The 17264-nt window shown below is 40.5% G+C and overlaps 1 protein-coding gene and 1 long non-coding RNA gene across 4 annotated transcripts in view; one reads left to right on the top strand and one right to left on the bottom strand.

The window, feature by feature from the left end:
- Positions 1 to 249: 249 nt before the first annotated feature.
- Positions 250 to 4478, bottom strand: LOC116878985 (tubulin alpha-1A chain). The gene is made up of 4 exons (XM_032876873.1): positions 4370 to 4478; positions 2060 to 2282; positions 1769 to 1917; positions 250 to 1441 (listed from the first exon to the last, which is right to left on the bottom strand). Exons 1-4 carry the CDS (start codon positions 4370 to 4372, stop codon positions 461 to 463), a joined length of 1356 nt encoding a protein of 451 aa, XP_032732764.1. The 5' UTR covers positions 4373 to 4478; the 3' UTR covers positions 250 to 460.
- Positions 4479 to 4548: 70 nt separating this feature from the next.
- The window catches only part of LOC116878988, a 37085-nt gene continuing 24369 nt past the window's right edge, over positions 4549 to 17264 (top strand). For all 3 annotated transcript variants that reach the window (XR_004384937.1, XR_004384935.1, XR_004384936.1), the window contains exon 1: positions 4549 to 4619. This is a non-coding gene — a long non-coding RNA (uncharacterized LOC116878988). The remainder of the gene's footprint in view (positions 4620 to 17264) is intronic.

The raw sequence follows: 17264 nt of genomic DNA, 5'->3' as shown, positions 1-17264 counted from the left end.
GACTTGGCAGGTAACCAGACCTTTGGCTGTGTATTAGTAAATATCAATTCTAAAAGGAGTACTAGCAATTTAAGTAACATAGTGGAGTTACAATTTAAGAGCATGGATGTTATGTAGTGGCAATATTGTTATTTGGTATTTTATGATTAAGTTTTATAATATACTAAAATTTAAAATAAGTCACTTCATAATACAGAACTAAATACATGAATTTCAGACACCCAAATAGAAGACACAAGACTGAATCCATTTAAGACAGGGAATACTTTATTCAAACCCATCAGAGAAATGGGACAGCTTGGGTCTGTAACAAAGCGTTGTGTTTTAAAGCACAGGTCAGTAATTGTATATGAGAGTATACACTGCTACATACAAATTAACTGATCAGAGCACAACTTTTCAATATTCAAAACAGAATAAGCTTCCCTGTAAAAGCAGCACCTTTGTGACATTTTTAACTTTAGTATTCCTCTCCTTCTTCTTCACCCTCACCTTCAACAGAATCTACACCAACCTCCTCATAATCCTTCTCAAGGGCAGCCATGTCCTCACGGGCCTCAGAAAACTCTCCTTCCTCCATGCCCTCCCCCACATACCAGTGAACAAAGGCACGCTTGGCATACATCAGGTCAAACTTGTGGTCCAGGCGAGCCCAGGCCTCAGCGATGGCTGTGGTGTTGCTCAGCATGCACACAGCTCGCTGGACTTTGGCCAGGTCTCCACCGGGCACCACAGTGGGAGGCTGGTAATTAATGCCCACTTTGAAGCCAGTGGGGCACCAGTCCACAAACTGGATGGTACGCTTGGTCTTGATGGTGGCAATGGCGGCATTGACATCTTTGGGAACCACATCGCCACGGTACAACAGGCAGCAAGCCATGTATTTACCATGGCGAGGGTCACATTTCACCATCTGGTTGGCTGGCTCAAAGCACGCATTGGTGATCTCTGCTACAGAAAGCTGTTCATGGTAGGCTTTCTCAGCAGAGATGACAGGGGCATAGGTGGCCAGAGGGAAGTGGATACGGGGATAGGGCACCAGGTTGGTCTGGAATTCTGTCAGATCAACGTTCAGGGCTCCATCAAATCTGAGGGAAGCGGTGATGGAGGACACAATCTGGCCTATCAACCTATTTAGATTAGTGTAGGTTGGGCGTTCGATATCGAGGTTTCTACGACAGATGTCATAGATGGCCTCGTTGTCTACCATGAAGGCACAATCAGAGTGCTCCAGGGTGGTGTGGGTAGTGAGGATGGAGTTGTAGGGCTCAACTACAGCTGTGGAAACCTGAGGGGCTGGGTAGATGGAGAACTCCAGCTTGGACTTTTTGCCATAATCGACAGAGAGACGTTCCATCAGCAGGGAGGTGAACCCGGAACCAGTTCCCCCTCCAAAGCTGTGGAAAACCAAGAAGCCCTGAAGACCTGTGCACTGGTCAGCCTGGTAGAAAAAAGAAATAGAGAAAACGTATGATTACTGCTCTTTGCAATATATCCCAAGTAAATATATTGTCACTCTTCATACAAGTCCAAGAATACAGATCTTATTTTGACAAGAAACGCTTACATGGAGACCTTCCTAGAATTACTAAGCATTTCTTACTTAAATGACACCAAATAGTTCATGCTTTAATTGGATTTTTAAAGAAGAACTGTAAAGGAATAGTTTACCTCACTCCATTACACTTAATTCTGTGTCTGAGATGAAAAGAACCTATTTCAAGTGTCTTCCTTAGGATCATTATTTACTTCTTGAGAATAAACATACCAGCTTCCGAATTCGGTCCAAGACAAGGTCAATGATCTCCTTGCCAATGGTGTAGTGCCCTCGGGCGTAGTTGTTGGCAGCATCTTCCTTGCCTGTGATGAGCTGCTCAGGGTGGAAGAGCTGGCGGTAGGTGCCCGTGCGAACTTCATCTGGAAAAGGCAAACACAGCAGCCCCCCATCACTCACCACCTGCACAAGCCTGCTCAACCTCACCGGGTCCCTGGAGCCTCAAGGCAGACCTCCTGTCCCAGACCCCCGGGGGAGCTCACCGGGTTAAGGAGGCCAACTCACCAATGACTGTGGGTTCCAGGTCTACAAACACGGCCCGGGGCACATGCTTGCCAGCGCCCGTCTCACTGAAGAAGGTGTTGAAGGAGTCGTCTCCTCCCCCGATGGTCTTGTCACTTGGCATCTGGCCATCGGGCTGAATGCCGTGCTCCAGGCAATAGAGCTCCCAGCAGGCATTGCCGATCTGGACACCAGCCTGGCCGACGTGGATGGAGATACACTCACGCTGTGGGAAGGAAAAAAAGAAAATTGTAAAATTAGGTTATGTTAGCATTTTGAATTTTCAGTAAATTTTTGAAAATAATTCTAATTATATACAGGTATTCTTCAAGTGTATTTGAGATTATCCCTAACTCAATAGAAATTATTAAGGAAAAGCACCTGCTACAAATGCTGCAGATGGGTGTGGTCTGAATAATAATGTGGCTCTATTTAACCCATGTCCAAGCCCATTGTTTCCAGTCATGCTTGAATAGAAATTTTTTATATTTAAAATATATTTAAAGCACAGATTTTGTAAAATGAAGTAAGTTAAATTTAATCATTAATTAATTGGAATCAGTATTACTACTGCTTTCCTTTAAATGAGGAATTTCTTCTACATTTGACTTGGAATTTTAACATGGACATCTGCGCTGCAGCTGAGGCTAGATGCCACACCCCTCTGCAGTCTATCTGCAGAATCCATTAGTACTAGGGGATTGGAAGCTAAACAAGGTCTGCCTCCTGCATTGCTGCATTTGCTGTGCCTGGTACTAGCCTGTTCTGTCTGCTACATTATTTAACAGAGTAAGTTCTATTTCCAGAAACTGCCTACATGATCTCATTGTGCTATTCTGCCAGTTTTCCTTCTCTGACCCCGGCTGGGACCATATGCCTACATTAAGATGAATTAATGTAGATGCACTAGAACAAAAGACAGCTGGACAGAGGATAGTTCTTTGTCTGCAGTATTTTCATTACTTAAAAAGAAGTCTTTCCAGAATCTTCTCCACTGCAAAAGACTGAAAAATTATTAGTTATCTTTAAAACAACTGTTCCTAAATCAGAAAAATATCAGAGGATCTACTTAAGAATAAAAGCCCGGGTGAAAGGATAATGAAATATTTATTTGAAACAACAAAATAGTATTTTCATTCTGAGATTATCTACTCACCACAGAATATTCATACTTATCACGTTCAATAAGAGGTTTTCTTCTCTATGGTCTTTATGGCTACAAGTTCCATTGTCTACCCATTGTCTAGTCACTGACATATGGGCGGGGGCGGGGGTGGGGGTGGGGAAGGGCGTTTCCCTGGGTTCTGGGCGTTAGGGTACCCTGGCTCTCCGAAGTGGGCTTTTTCTCTTGCTGAACGTGCGCCTAGCACACTGAGACGGGACAGACGGACAGACAATAAAGACACAACACACTCCAGTCAGTCAGGGCGGGGTGGCCACAGACCAGACTTTAAAGGGCTTGTCAAGAGAACTGTGATTTTGCATCTCAAGAAAAAAATATTTCATCTAAGTTTTAACAGTGAATGAAAAACCTTTTAACGCCTACATTTCCACAATGATGAAAGGCTTTTAGTTAAGTCTTCTGACAGGGGAGGTTTTAGTGAGATCGAACCCCGCCCAGTGGCTCTAAGGCCGGAGAAGCCAGAAACAAACAACTCCGCCCCTGCGCCGCCCTGACGCGGGCTGCCAGGGGCTCCAGCAGAAACTAACCATTTTGTCCCCGCTAATATACGGGTATCCTTCTAAAATGCCAAAGAACCGGGGAGGGATCTTTTTATACTGACCCAAGGTTCCGCTTTCTCCCTGTGCTTTCCCACCCCCCTCCCCGCTTCCCAGCTACACCCACTGAGCTCGGGTCCTTTTGGACGAGTTCTTCTCTCCCTCCCCCTGGGAACAACGCCAGGAAGAAAAGCCTCTCCGAGTCACACGAATACCGTGCGCACAGACGCTGGGGCCGGGCAGACAACGCCACGACCGCCTTTCCCTGCCCCAGACCCTTTCGTCACCGACAGATGGGCTGCTGGCGGCTCGGAAGGTCTCAGATAACAACTACTCGCTCTGTGCCGCCTTTGTTCTTCTCCACGGTCGTGCTGCACCCGGGCGCAGTACTGGCTGGGCTCCTGCACCCCGCACTGCGGCGGCGGCCGGGCTCCAGGATGTGGGGCAGCAGAGCTAAACCTCGCACACAAAGCATAAAGGCTACCCTTAACCAAAGAAATTGTAAAGGAAAAAGGGCTTAAGGTTTTCCAAGTAGATCTTGGGGGACTGACCACACCCAATGGCCACAAAGAGCCAGAGAAAGAAGATTCTTACCATGGTTGCTGCTTTGCGTCTGCCGAGCAGATGGCGGAGAGGAAGAGGAGAGGTTGTTGCTTCTTACAGCGCGACTCTTAGGCGGTCGATGTAAGAGAACCTGCGGCACATGGGCGGATGCGGCTCCCTATATACAACTCGGTCACCATGGGGATGGGCTGGGGCCTTTTCCTGTTGGTCCAGACCCCTCGATCTGCCCGGAGAAGCCACGACAGGAGAGTGGTGATTGGTGCAAGCAACATGGGATGAGGTAATCTCTCCCCCACCCCCTTTTCCCTAGCATCCATAGACTGTTTGCATCCTTCAGACAAAGAGACTGTGCAAAAACAGTCAGCCGAGCATCCATTATGGGGTGGGGTTGGGGGGGGAGGGGGCGGGAGAAGGCAAGAAAAAGAACTTGAATTGGATGATTTTTATATTGCTTAAACCTCATACTACAGTTAAAATCACCAATGTAGGTTTTCTCCAACACTTACATCGCGGATTTGTGTTGAGATGAAATATTTAATGGAAAATTACTCCCAGCCCCTCTCTCAAAGAATATTATATTCTGCCACATTCAAGGAAGTTTCAACATCTCTAATTGCTTTACAGATAAAGTAGGAGAGAAGATGGGAATGATGCTTAAAATGGCTTGGGTAAATGTGATTTTTTTTTAATATAAAAAAGAGGTTTAATAATAGAGCCACCCAAAATGGTTTTTCAAGTTCAAGTAATTTATCATCAGACCTTCTTTTGCACCCCTCCCCCAAATAGCTAAACAAAAAGGGAAGATGGAAGAAAACCATACTAAATATGGAAGTACACAAGTAGTTCTAACATGGTGATAATTAAGATCCAAGAAACATATCATACTTAAATAGACTATTAGAAATATTCCTTTACCAGAAGCCCGTGTAATGTATTTTATGTAGTGTATCGTTCCTTAAAATGAATCGTCTTTCCTGGTATAAAATGGAGAAAATACAAGGAGTTCAGAAGCTAGTGCTGTTACCTGTGCCATGCACTTATATTTTGCATTGTTCTTTTTTTTTTTTTTCTGGAAAGAGAAGAATAACTAAAACATCAAATTAAAAAGGAGAGCTGTATAATGTAAGAAAGAAAACCATTTGTGATTTTGTCTCCATCCACGGACAACTATGTCAGCTTAATAACTGCATTTCTTTTTTGTGTAGTTCTTGTGTGAATTTGGTAAATCTTCTCAGAGATTGGGCTTCTAACTGTGGGAATTGTGGCTAGCCTCACACCGTTGCTATTCAACTAGAGACTCTGGTGGTTGCTCAATTGCCTCTTGGGACAAAAAGGCTTTGCTTTCACCCCTAGGAAATGGATTGCGGTAACATTCTTTTGCTATTTAGAAAGGCTCTATTATCAGCAAGGATGGGCTATGAAAAATAAGACTCTGGACTGATCACCACCTGATGTTGCTAGTGAAATTTCAGAGGTAAAAGAGGTTTGCTATGACCACCAAGGTTGAAAATATATATTCTCACAGATGATTTTTTTATGTTCGGTTTTCAGCAACAGCTTTTCAGGGTCTGCGGCACCATTTACAGTGCTCTGCAGAGCCCATTCATTCCTGCTGGGCTGGCAGACAGGCAGAGCAGGCGTGGGAGGGAGGGACTTGAGACAGCTGCTGCAGGTTGTGGTGTGACAATGGCTGCCATGGATTTTTCTAGCCTGCTCTCCATAGCTCTGCTTTACTTGTTCAAGTTTGCTGCAGTAGTCTCCCTAGAAAAAAATAAAACCCAACACACAACTCATTTTATCTATTTCTCGCTCATTTCATAGGAAAAATAATCTTCAACATCCATCTTATCTCCATCCCTTTAGCAAATAAAATTATATTTCAGTAAAAAGACAGGAGAATTAAGGACAGTTTGAATGTTTCTTTCTGCACCTGAATGTACATTTAATAAAAATAAGAATTAAATGACATTGGGGAGTATAAGGATTTATAAGTCGCTCATTGAAAATACTTCTTGTGAAATATTAATAGTCAAATAAAAGAAACGCTGCTGGACCATGGTAAAGTGTACAAATCTTTCCTTATAGAATGAGAGGCACAGTCTTGAATTTTATTTTCTTTACATTATAAAAGAAATATGTCATTTTTCCAATAGTCTCAGTTCTTTATGCAGTTTACAGAGGATTAAATAAAGGAGAGGCATGTTCATGCAATTGATTCTTTGTAATTCTATCTCAGAACTATTCTGTTCCTTATGCAAATGAGGATTTTTTTTTCTCCCCTTGGGTATAAGTAACAATAAGATCTAGGTCAGAAATAGATTATTTGAGCACTGATAATCTTAAATATATAAATGGGAGAGCAGAGGGAAATAATCTGTTCTTTCTTCCCTCGTTATCTGACTTAATAGCATGCAAACTATTAAAAAGATTTTTTACTAGTTCACCTCTTTTTTTTTTCTGCCAATTTCTTTTACTTACAAAGTGTAAGTATTCTACTAATAAATTTGCTCATATCCACGGTAAGATTAGCATAAAACATCTTTTCTTTTATAATATTTGTAGAATTTAAATTATTTATTTGTGGATCTACAGCTCTTCTGCATTAAAATGTGAATCTCAGTCCCTGGCAAAGTGCCAAGCATCTATTAGACATTATACACACGTTTGTTAAATTAAATGAACAGTTTCTCTCTGTGCATATTTTCATTAACTACTATAATGGCTAACTTAAAGATATTGAATAAGTATTTTGCCTTTTTTATTCAATAAGCATTTACTGGGTTTTTACAGTGAGTCCTTGACCATCCTAGATAGTGTGAGTAATTCAGAGGTAGTAACATGGTCTCTTTTCTCTAGAGTCTTCCAGTTTTTTTTTGTTTTGCTTTGTTTTTTTAGGATTTTGTTTATTTGTTTGAGAGAGAAAACAAGCAGAGGGGAGAGACAGAGAGAGAGAAGCAGGCTTACCTCTGAGCAGGAAGCCCAATGCAGGGCTCCATCCCAGGGCCTGGAGATCAAGACCCACACCAAAGACAGACACCTAACCAACTGAGCCACTCAGGCACCCCTAGAGTCTTCCAATCTAACTGAAGTAATAAAACAAGTACACTTACATAGAAGAACAGCATGTGTTTATAAGTATATGGAGAGGAGCTTTGTAGAATCCATTGCACAATCCCATGTGTTATAATTTATGTAGGAAACAAGAAAGTTGTCTAACACTTTTTTCTTCTTTCTTCTTCACTTCCTATTTATCCCTAAATCCATTCAATCTGGATTCTGCTCTTACCACTCCTTGAAACCAAATGCCCTCCATGGTTGTTGCTAAATCCACTGGACACTTTTTAGTCCTTGTTGACCTGTGATAAGCTTTGTCACAGTTGATATTTTATCTCTTTCTTGGAACACTTTCTTCCCTTTTCCTCAGAAATTCTACATTTTCCGGGTTTCCCTCTTACATTTTTTTGTTTCTTCTCTGTCTCTGCTGGTTCCTCCTCCTTTACCAATCTTTAAATGTTGGAGTTTCTCAAGGTTCAGTCCTAGACTCTTTACTCATTTTATTCTATATGATCTTAGTCACTCCTAAACGATGGTAAGTACATTCATTCCCAAGGTTTCAAATCCTTTTTATATGCCCATCACTTCTTAACAACTCCTCTTAGTTCCAGATTGTGTTGTAAACTTCTAGTCTCTGGCTGGGTTTCCTACAGGTATCCCAAATTGAATTAGGTATCTTCTCATAAATACATACCTCCTCCTTATGAGGTTCTCTTGCTCAGTAAATGCAGAAGCATCCATCTGGATTCTCATACAGAAATGAGAATTACTCTTGATATCTCCCTCTCCTTTTCTAACCACCATAGAATCAGTCACTAAGTCCTGTGAAGTCTACCTCCTAAATCGCTCTCAAATCTTGTGCTTTTCTCTCCATCTCAACCACCTCCATTCTAGTAAGTACATCATCTTTTGCCTGGACAACGTTAGTACCCTCCTAGATTTTCTATATACTTGCTCTATCCCACCCAGTTCAGTCTTCACACTACAGCCGAAGTGATCTTATTATAATACATCTCAGAGATCATGTCACATAATACATATCATGTCACTCCACTGCTTAAAGCAGATCAATGGGTGGCTCTTAGTTTTAAAATGAAGATCCCAAATCCTAAATATGGCTGCTTCAATTCTATAATGGAAGTAAATCTTATACTTAAAAACCTGTGAAAGGACATATTGATTTAAAATTGTGTTAAAATTGAGATAATTTCCTGAAAGTTGATTTTGGTAGGGAGGCAAAGGAGTTGTAAAAGCTAGCTAGTCACTTTATAATTATTATGCTATAAAATTCCATTTTATTCATTTTTGTATTTATGCAATTTTTATAATAAAAAATTTAACAATATAAACCCATGAGATCATAAAGATACCACAAAGGAAAAATAAAAATAGAAAAAAGTAAATTAAATCATCTGATACCATTGCACCACTGGAAGTAACTAGGACACCAACTCCATTACTCTACTCCATAAATGAAGTTCTGAGGGTTGTCTGCGTGGCTCAGTCATTTGAGAGTCTGACTCTTGATTTCTGCTCAGGTCATGATCTCAGCACCATGAGATTGAGCCCTGAGTTGGGCTGCATGCCTGCTTAAGATTCTCTCTTTCCCTCTCCCTCTGTCCCTCTCATCCTGCCCCTCTAAAAAAATTTTTAAAATTAAAGTACTTCAGGAAAGAAAAAGGGAAAAAATGATAGAAATTGTGGCAAAACGCTTGATAATTATTAAATGTTAATGATGTGTATATGGAGTTCATTATACTGTTTTCTCTATTTTTGGGTATGTTTGAAAAAAATTTTTTTAAAGATTTGTTTGTCAGAGAGAGAGAGAGTGCAAAAGGGGGAGTGGGGGAGTGGCAGGCAGAGGGAGAAGGAGGCTCCCTGCTGAGCAGGGAGCTTGATGTGGAACTTGATCCCAGGACCCCAGCTCAGGTGACCTGAGCTGAACGCAGTCGCTTAACTGACTGAGCCACCCAGGCGTCCCTGTTTGAAAATTTCTTAATAAATTAAGAATTTATCAATAAGTACTAAAAAGGGGTGTACCTGTTTGAAAATTTCTTTTTTTAAAGGATTTTTAAAATTTATTTATGTATTTGACAGAGAGAGAGATCACAAGTAGGCAGAGAGGCAGGCAGAGAGAGAGAGGGGAAGCAGGCTCCCAGCTGAGCAGAGAGCCCGATGTGGGACTCGATTCCACCACCCTGAGATCATGAACTGAGTCGAAGGCAGAGGCTTAACCCACTGAGCCACTCAGGTGCTTGTTTGAAAATTTTAGTAAATTAAAACTTTCTTAGTAAAATAAGTACTAAAAAGGGGCACCTGGGTCCTGGGATGAAGCCTCACATCAGGCTCCCTGCTTGGCAGGAAGCCTGCTTCTCCCTCTCCCACTCCCCCTGCTTGTGCTCCCTCTCTCTCTGTCTCTCTCTCTCTGTCAAATAAATAAATAAATCTTTAGAAAATAAGTACTAAAAAGAGGAAATTGTGGATGTTGAAGACAATTTTTATCTGCTTCACAATTTATTCTGCACTACCTTGAAGAGAAAGTTATAGAAATTTGAAGAGAAGGAAAAAGTCCTTGTATTAAGAGCTATGGTTTATCATGGAAGTCTTCACTCAGAATGGTGGCTCATAACCAAATGCTACAGGAGTAGAGTGAGTACTTTTAACAGGGAACATTATGTTAACAAAGATATAGTATGATGTTGATCAGGTGTACCAGGGAGAGCAAAAATGTTGTCTCAATTTGGGCGTGCAAAGGAATGATGGATGAAGTGTTATGTGTGAGAAGTGGAGCTAGTTAATGAAACATTTTGAACTCCAGTCTGAAGAAGGAGTTTGGGCTTGAGTCCATAGGCAGCGTGAAGCTTTTGTATTCTTATAGAAAAGAGTGAACAACATTTTAATAAGATTAATATCAATATATTACATTTATAATTTATAAATATAATTCTATATTTTTAGTATTTATAAATTTTATAATTTATAAAATTAATCTGACAGCTAAGTGGAGTAGGGAAAGAGGCTGGATAATGGCATCAATAAGGAGGTTATTGCAATAATCTAAGAAGAAGGTCTCAGACCTTCATAATTACAGAATTACAGAAGGAATGGTTAGAAAGGGGTAAGAAAAGATACCATCCAAAGGAAGAATCCCAAGTGGTGACTGGCGGAACATGAGACAAAAAGGAAAGAGTAAAAACCCTTAAAGTTTTGAACTTGGTGGATTAGAGCATGAAATGGTTGATAGTGGTGCTCTTTATAAAAATGGGGAAGTTCCTGGGGACACCTGGCTGGCTCAGTCTGTAAAGCATGCAGCTCTTGGTCCAAGGGTTGTGAGTTCAAGCCCCACGTTGGGTATAGAGCTTATTGAAAAAAAAAAAAAAAGAGAGAGAGAGAAAGAGAGGAAGGAAGGAAGGAAATAGGGAAGTTGAAAAGGGATACAAGTCTGAGCAGGAAATGCATTTGTGTGGGGGGGCTGTCAATCAGTTGATGTGGTCTTACAGTTGAATGTTACACGGTTTGCGGTGATAGAGGGATTGAGGGCAGAAGTCTTGGAAGCTGCTGGGAATTTGAGAAAGGTAAGGAGTGGAGGGGTGGAGATGCATATTTAAAACCTAATGAAAACAGCATTGTAGGGGCGCCTGGGTGGCTCAGTGGGTTGAAGCCTCTGCCTTCGGCTCGGGTCATGATTCCAGAGTCCTGGGATCGAGCCCCGCATCGGGCTCTCTGCTCGTCGGAGATCCTGCTTCCTCCTCTCTCTCTGCCTGCCTCTCTGCCTACTTGTGATCTCTGTCTGTCAAATAAATAAATAAAATCTTAAAAAAAAAAAAAAAAGAAAAAACAGCATTGTATGCTGGCAGTATGGTATGAGAATAGAATTCTCCACAAGTATAACCCAGAATTTCAATGGGAAACACAATTCCTGTGTATGCAGTTATGTTCACCATGTGAAAAGCCTTTCTGTCTTTTTTCTTCTTTATTTTGAAAACTTTTCATCAAAGGATATCATACATGCATAAATTTTTACCAATCATAAATTTACACTTCGGTGAATTTTTGCAAACTTAACATTATTAGTAGTGTAACCAGCAAGCAGATCAAGAAACAGAGCATTATCACTATCTGAGAAGCCTCCCCCTTGTACCTCTACCCAGTCATAATCTGCTCTCAAAGCTGTTACCCACTGGGCGCCTGTTTGGCTCATTAGGTAAAGCAGCCAGGTCTTGATTTACGCTCAGGTCATGATCTCAGGGTCCTGGGATAGAGGCCTGCATTGAACTGCAGATTTTCCTGAAGTTGTAATGTACACTCCCACTAGTAGTGTAAGAGAGTTCTGCTTCTCATTCTCCCTCATTGTAACCATTCAGGAGAGTTTATAGTATAGTATCTATCACATTGTGACTAACTAATGAGGTTGACACCTTTTCATGTATTTATTGTCCATTTAATATCCTCTATGGTGAAATGCCTGTTCAAGGCTCTCTCGTATTTTCTTGTGAATTGCCTGTCTTTATCTCAGTGTTTGGTTCATTATATATTATGAAGAAGAGCCCTTTGGTTTTGAAGGGGCGGGGGGTGGGAGGTTGGGGGAACCAGGTGGTGGGTATTAGAGAGGGCACGGATTGCATGGAGCACTGGTTGTGGTGCAAAAACAATGAATACTGTTATGCTGAAATTAAAAAAAAAAAAGTAAAATAAAATGAAAAAAAAAAAAAAAAGAAGAGCCCTTTGTTGGATTTAAAGATTACAAAAAAAAAGTTTTTCCCCTACTCTGCAGCTTGCCTTTTCACTCTCCTAATGGTATCATTCTATGAACAGAAGTTTTTTATTTTAAGTAGTTCAATTTATCATTTTTTCTTTATTGTTAGCATTTTTTTTAAAGATTTTATTTTTCAATAATCTCTACACTCAACACAGGGCTTGAACCTATCACCCTGAGATAAAGAGTTGCAAGCCCTACTGAATAAGCCAGCCAGGTGTTCCTATTGCTAGCATTTTTTGAGTTGCGTTTAAGAAATCTTTGCCTATGCACAGGGTCATGATTGAGATAGAATATATTCTTCTAAAGGATTTATTTATTCTAAAGGACTTGTAAGCTTTTATATTCAGTTCCACAATATATATGGGAACTGATATCTTCGTGTGTATTTGGTATGAAGTAGAGATCAGACCCATTTTTTCCCTCATATGGATATCCAGTTGGTCCAGCACTATTTATTTATAAGACCATCCTTTCCCCACTGACTGCAGTGACACTTTTGTTATGAATTAAGGTACCAGATGTATATATGGGAAGCCTCCTCTCACTAGCTCATACGTATTTCAACTTTATTATTTTCTAAATTATTATAATCGTTTTTAACCCAAGTAATTAACTCATATGGATAATCAGCCCTATATGTTTCAATTAATTCATTAGTTTCTTCTTTTTGCCCTACATTAATTCACTTGTTTCTTCTTTTTGCTAACGCATATTGATTGCCTACTAAGTTGCGTATATTGGGCCAGACATAGTGTAGGGTAAATAGATGTTAATTTGGCTAAGATTTAATTAGATATAATGCATTCTGATAAGTCCCAAGAAAGAGGCATGGCTTGATCCCATGCAAGGAGATATATATTACCTATAACCTCTAGATCTTTGGGGGATGGGGTAGTATAGAGAATGCAGGAAGGCTTCCTGGAAGAGGCAATTCTTGGGATTGTCTTGAAAAACAAATAGGAGTAGCAGGTACAAATGGAGAAGAGAGTGCACATGCAAATACACAGACAACTGGGTTAGTTTCAGAAACTGGAAGTGGTTTGTTAAGGTTTGTTACATAAAATATAAGGAAAGGGAATTGGGGAGCCATGAGACTGGAGGGTTAGACAAAGAATTGATTATGAAAGGACCTTATTTCAAACTCAATGAGAACCATTAAAGGAAAGAGGACTAATGAACTTTGCATTTCAGAAAGCTACTTCTGACTGCTACATGTAGGAAGAATAGATAGAACAGAGTTGGGGATAAGGAAACATAATGTAGGAAGACTGGTTAGAAGATTGGTGATTAGTAGATAGTAAGACTGACTCAAAGAAGTAAAAAGAAGTAGACCTACTTGGGAAATATATGGAAGGGTCTAGAGCTGGTGATGTCTAGGAATGAGGTGCAATGAGCAAGTGAAGGATGGGGCAACTGGCTCTAGAGTCAGGCAGACCTGGGTTCAGTTCTCCTTTCTGTCACAATTTAGCCAAGTTAGAAAGACCATTCTGTCTTCAAAGAATGTATTGGAAGAGTTTGAGACTGAAAGCAAGGAGACTAGTTAGGAGGCTACTACAATCATCTAGGCTTTGTGATGAGAGCCTGACTGAGGTTAAATTTAGCTATAGGGACAGAAGGAAAGAGATGGATTGAAAGGAGAGAAATGGATTGAGGAATATATAGAAGGTTGGCTTATCGATTTGAGAACATACCTAATACATTAAAGACAGCAAAGAGGGGTGCCTGGCAGGCTCAGTGGTTAGAGCATGCGACTCTTTTTTTAAAAACTTTTTATTTATTTGAGAAAGAGAGCACATGCACCTGACACAAAGAATGGGGGAGGAGCAGTGGGGGAAGGAGAAAGAGGGGGTAAGAATCTCCAGCAGACTCCATGCTGAGTGGGGAGCCCCATGCTGGGCTGGATCCCTGGACCCTGCAGTCATGACCTGAGCTGAAACCAAGAGTGAGTTGCTTAACCAAATGAGCCCCCCAGGCACCCTGAGTGTGTGACTCTTCATCTCAGGGTTGTAAGTTTGAGCTCCACCTTGGGTGTAGAGAATAATTAAAAATAAAATCTTAAAAACAAACAAACAAACAAACAAACAAACAGTAGAGGACTGAAGAAGAAGCAGCAGCAGCAGGAGTGGAAGTGTGGGGGGAGGAGGAGAAGTAGTAGTGGTGGTGGTGTAAGGAAATGAATAAAAAAGAACTGGCCAAAAAGGGAGGAAAAGCAGAAAATACTGATGTTACAGAAACAAAGGAAGGGCAGTGTCAAGTAGAGTGCTGAATAATAGTGAATACGGCAGAGGGGGTGTTAATAAGGGCAGGGGAATGTTCATTGGATTTAGCAACAAGGAAATAGTATGTAGTAAGGCTTGACAGGAACACCTAAAACACGTTTCATGGCCCGGAGGAGGTCAAGGTCCTATCATTAAAACTGTTACTACAATACATTGTGTCAAGTGCTGTGAGAAAGAGGACAGTGCAGGAGCTGCCAACGCAAAGAAGTGTGTTAAATTTCCCAACTTCATCCCGGTATAGTGTTCACTGTCTCACACCACCTGTTGCCCCTACCTCCTTCGTGGAATGCACACTGCCCTTCCTCATGCGAGTCAGAGTAAATTCAAGCAAGTAGGTTTCTCTTAAATTCTCTGACAAAAACATATTTCAAACTCTAAATTTAAACAAGGATATGGACATGATTATGCTGACATGATGAATTTGTACTTATCTTTACTTTAGGGTTCTGTACTGATCAATGTATTGAGTGACGTAGTTCTCACTATGTATGGCCTTTAAAAACTATCCTTGGCCAAATTCCACCATTAACAGTTTAGGTAAGATTATGACCCACATCTGAATTCAGAATTTTGTTTAGAGCTTAACATTATCTTTCTCAAACTCTGAGAAAACTCTGTGTTTCTCAACACAACGCAACATTACTAAATAATCGGGTTTTTTCTGGATAACAATGGTAAGAATTATCAGTGATTCTGGTAACTGAGTTTCATCTATTTTGGGAAGGACTTTGGTGTGTATAGCAGAGAGAAATTTTTTTTTTTTCTTAAAGATTTTATTTATTCATTTGACAGAGAGAGAGAGATCACAAGCAGGCAGGGAGGCAGGCAGAGAGAGAGGAGGAAGCAGGCCCTCCGCGGAGCAGAGAGCCCGATGTGGGGCTCGATCCCAGGACCCTGGGATCATGACCCGAGCCGAAGGCAGAGGCTTTAACCCACTGAGCCACCCAGGCGCCCCAGCAGAGAGAAATATTAATGAATTTCCATTCCAGAAGTAAGACTTATGAAATAATACAAACAACTGTACTCTGTTAAAAACAAATCTCTGGCATTGTAATATAAGCTTTGAGGTCACTCATGGATGTTCAGTCACTTACTGAAGCACTCTTTTGAACATCGTATTTATGCCCTGAGATACAAATTTTTTAAAAAAATATTTTACTTATTTATTTGAGAGAGATCACAAGTAGGCAGAGAGGCAGGCAGAGAGAGAGAGAGAGAGGAGGAAGCAGGCTCCCCGCTAAGCAGAGAGCCCAATGCGGGGCTCAATCCCAGGACCCTGGGATCATGACCTGAGCCGAAGGCTGAGGCGTTAACCCACTGAGCCACCCAGGCACCCCTGAGATACACATTTTAATTTTTAATTTTGCTCTGACATATTGGGGAGGTGGTTTACCTAAGCCTATTGACATGTGGGAAAAGGGACAATTTGAAGAGGCTCAAAGGCATCCTGAGAAGAGAAGAAAGAGAAGGAATTAGGGAAGACAGTAGATAATCTCAGTTTTCCATAAAATGCAATTTATAATTTGGTTGCATTTCATTAACCCAAATTACACACACTCACAAGAATGCACACTGACCGGCTTTGCTTCCGTTTCCCTCCCCCCACCTTTCCCCTTAAAGCAGATGGAAATTAGGTGGCAGACTGGGAAGGTTGCCATGGTGCCCTGGCTACAAGGATTTGATAGTAGTCAAGAGAAGCTCCAGAGTCCCCTCCCCCAACCATCCAACGTGGGCTTCTCTTTTTCTTTCAAATTCTTGTTTTAACCTATTCCATAGTACAGATAAATCAGGGTGAGATTGATAGACTAGTAAACAACAGAATAGATGCATTGATGTTGTAAGAAGTAAAATACTGAGGAATGGTAACGTCTATTTTTATGTGGCACTAGCCACACAAAAAGTCAGAATTCACTTTTAAAATGACTTATACAACATGCTTCCATCTTCAGGACTTGTATTTCTTTCTGGCTTTATCCCCTTGGATGACCTGCAGGTATCTCAAGTTCAACATATATGAATGGAATTAGTTATTTTTCTCCATTACCCTCCTTAGTATTCTATATTCTCAATTACTCTGTGTTCTCAAGGTCAGTTCATTGTCATCTTTCTAGTCTACCAAGATAGATTAAAATAATAATAACCTTATATAATAATATAACCTTATATAACTTTTACATAATATTTCCTATATGCCAAATGCTATTCTTAGCATTTTATGTATATCAACTCTTTTAAGTTAATCCCAACTGATCACTAAATTCTATCAATTATATTTCAAATTGTCTTAATAAATATTTCCAGAATGAGCAAATGACTAATAATCTAAAGCTTGACCAACTTTATTAGTGGTAGAGTACATAGGACTTGGTCTTTGAAGCTTCCTCTTTAAGTATTACATATATAAATCTAAGAGCCAAAATAGTAGAGGATAGCCCTTTATAACATATTAGAATCATCCTCTGTTCTGGTGTTTCCTAACTGTGCTGAAATAACGAGGGTACTAGTTAAAAATACTGATTCCCAGTCCCCTCACCAGAAAATCTAATTTAGTAGGTCTAAATCAGTAAATGGTATTCTCTTAGAATTAATATTTACCATTTTGGAACTTACAAGTTTTAATGGTTTTGGGTGGTATGATTCAGTTATTTCTGAATTCTGAAAACCACTGGACAAGTTGACAGAGAATTACTCTCTAGACTATTGTAATCTTAAAAGACACAACTCCCCAAAACAGGTGTTTTGGGAAACATTCTCAGTCTCCATTTAGATTTAAGAATCAATTATGGGGGCGCCTGGGTGACTCAGTTGGTTTAACACCTGACTCTTGCTTTTG

Source organism: Lontra canadensis, unplaced genomic scaffold, assembly GCF_010015895.1.
Source record: "Lontra canadensis isolate GAN:19392208 unplaced genomic scaffold, GSC_riverotter_1.0 scaffold59, whole genome shotgun sequence".
Taxonomy (NCBI): Eukaryota; Metazoa; Chordata; class Mammalia; order Carnivora; family Mustelidae; genus Lontra; species Lontra canadensis.
The sequence above is the reverse complement of the archived record's forward strand: the minus strand, read 5'-3'. Positions and strand labels throughout refer to the sequence as shown.

Excerpts from the sequence above, each read along its gene's own strand:
- LOC116878985 (XM_032876873.1), bottom strand. Across the intron at positions 1,918-2,059 it reads CCTGGAACCCACAGTCATTG|ATGAAGTTCGCACGGGCACC; the intron begins GTGAGTTGGCCT and ends TGCCTTTTCCAG. Across the intron at positions 1,442-1,768 it reads TGGACCGAATTCGGAAGCTG|GCTGACCAGTGCACAGGTCT; the intron begins GTATGTTTATTC and ends TTTTTCTACCAG.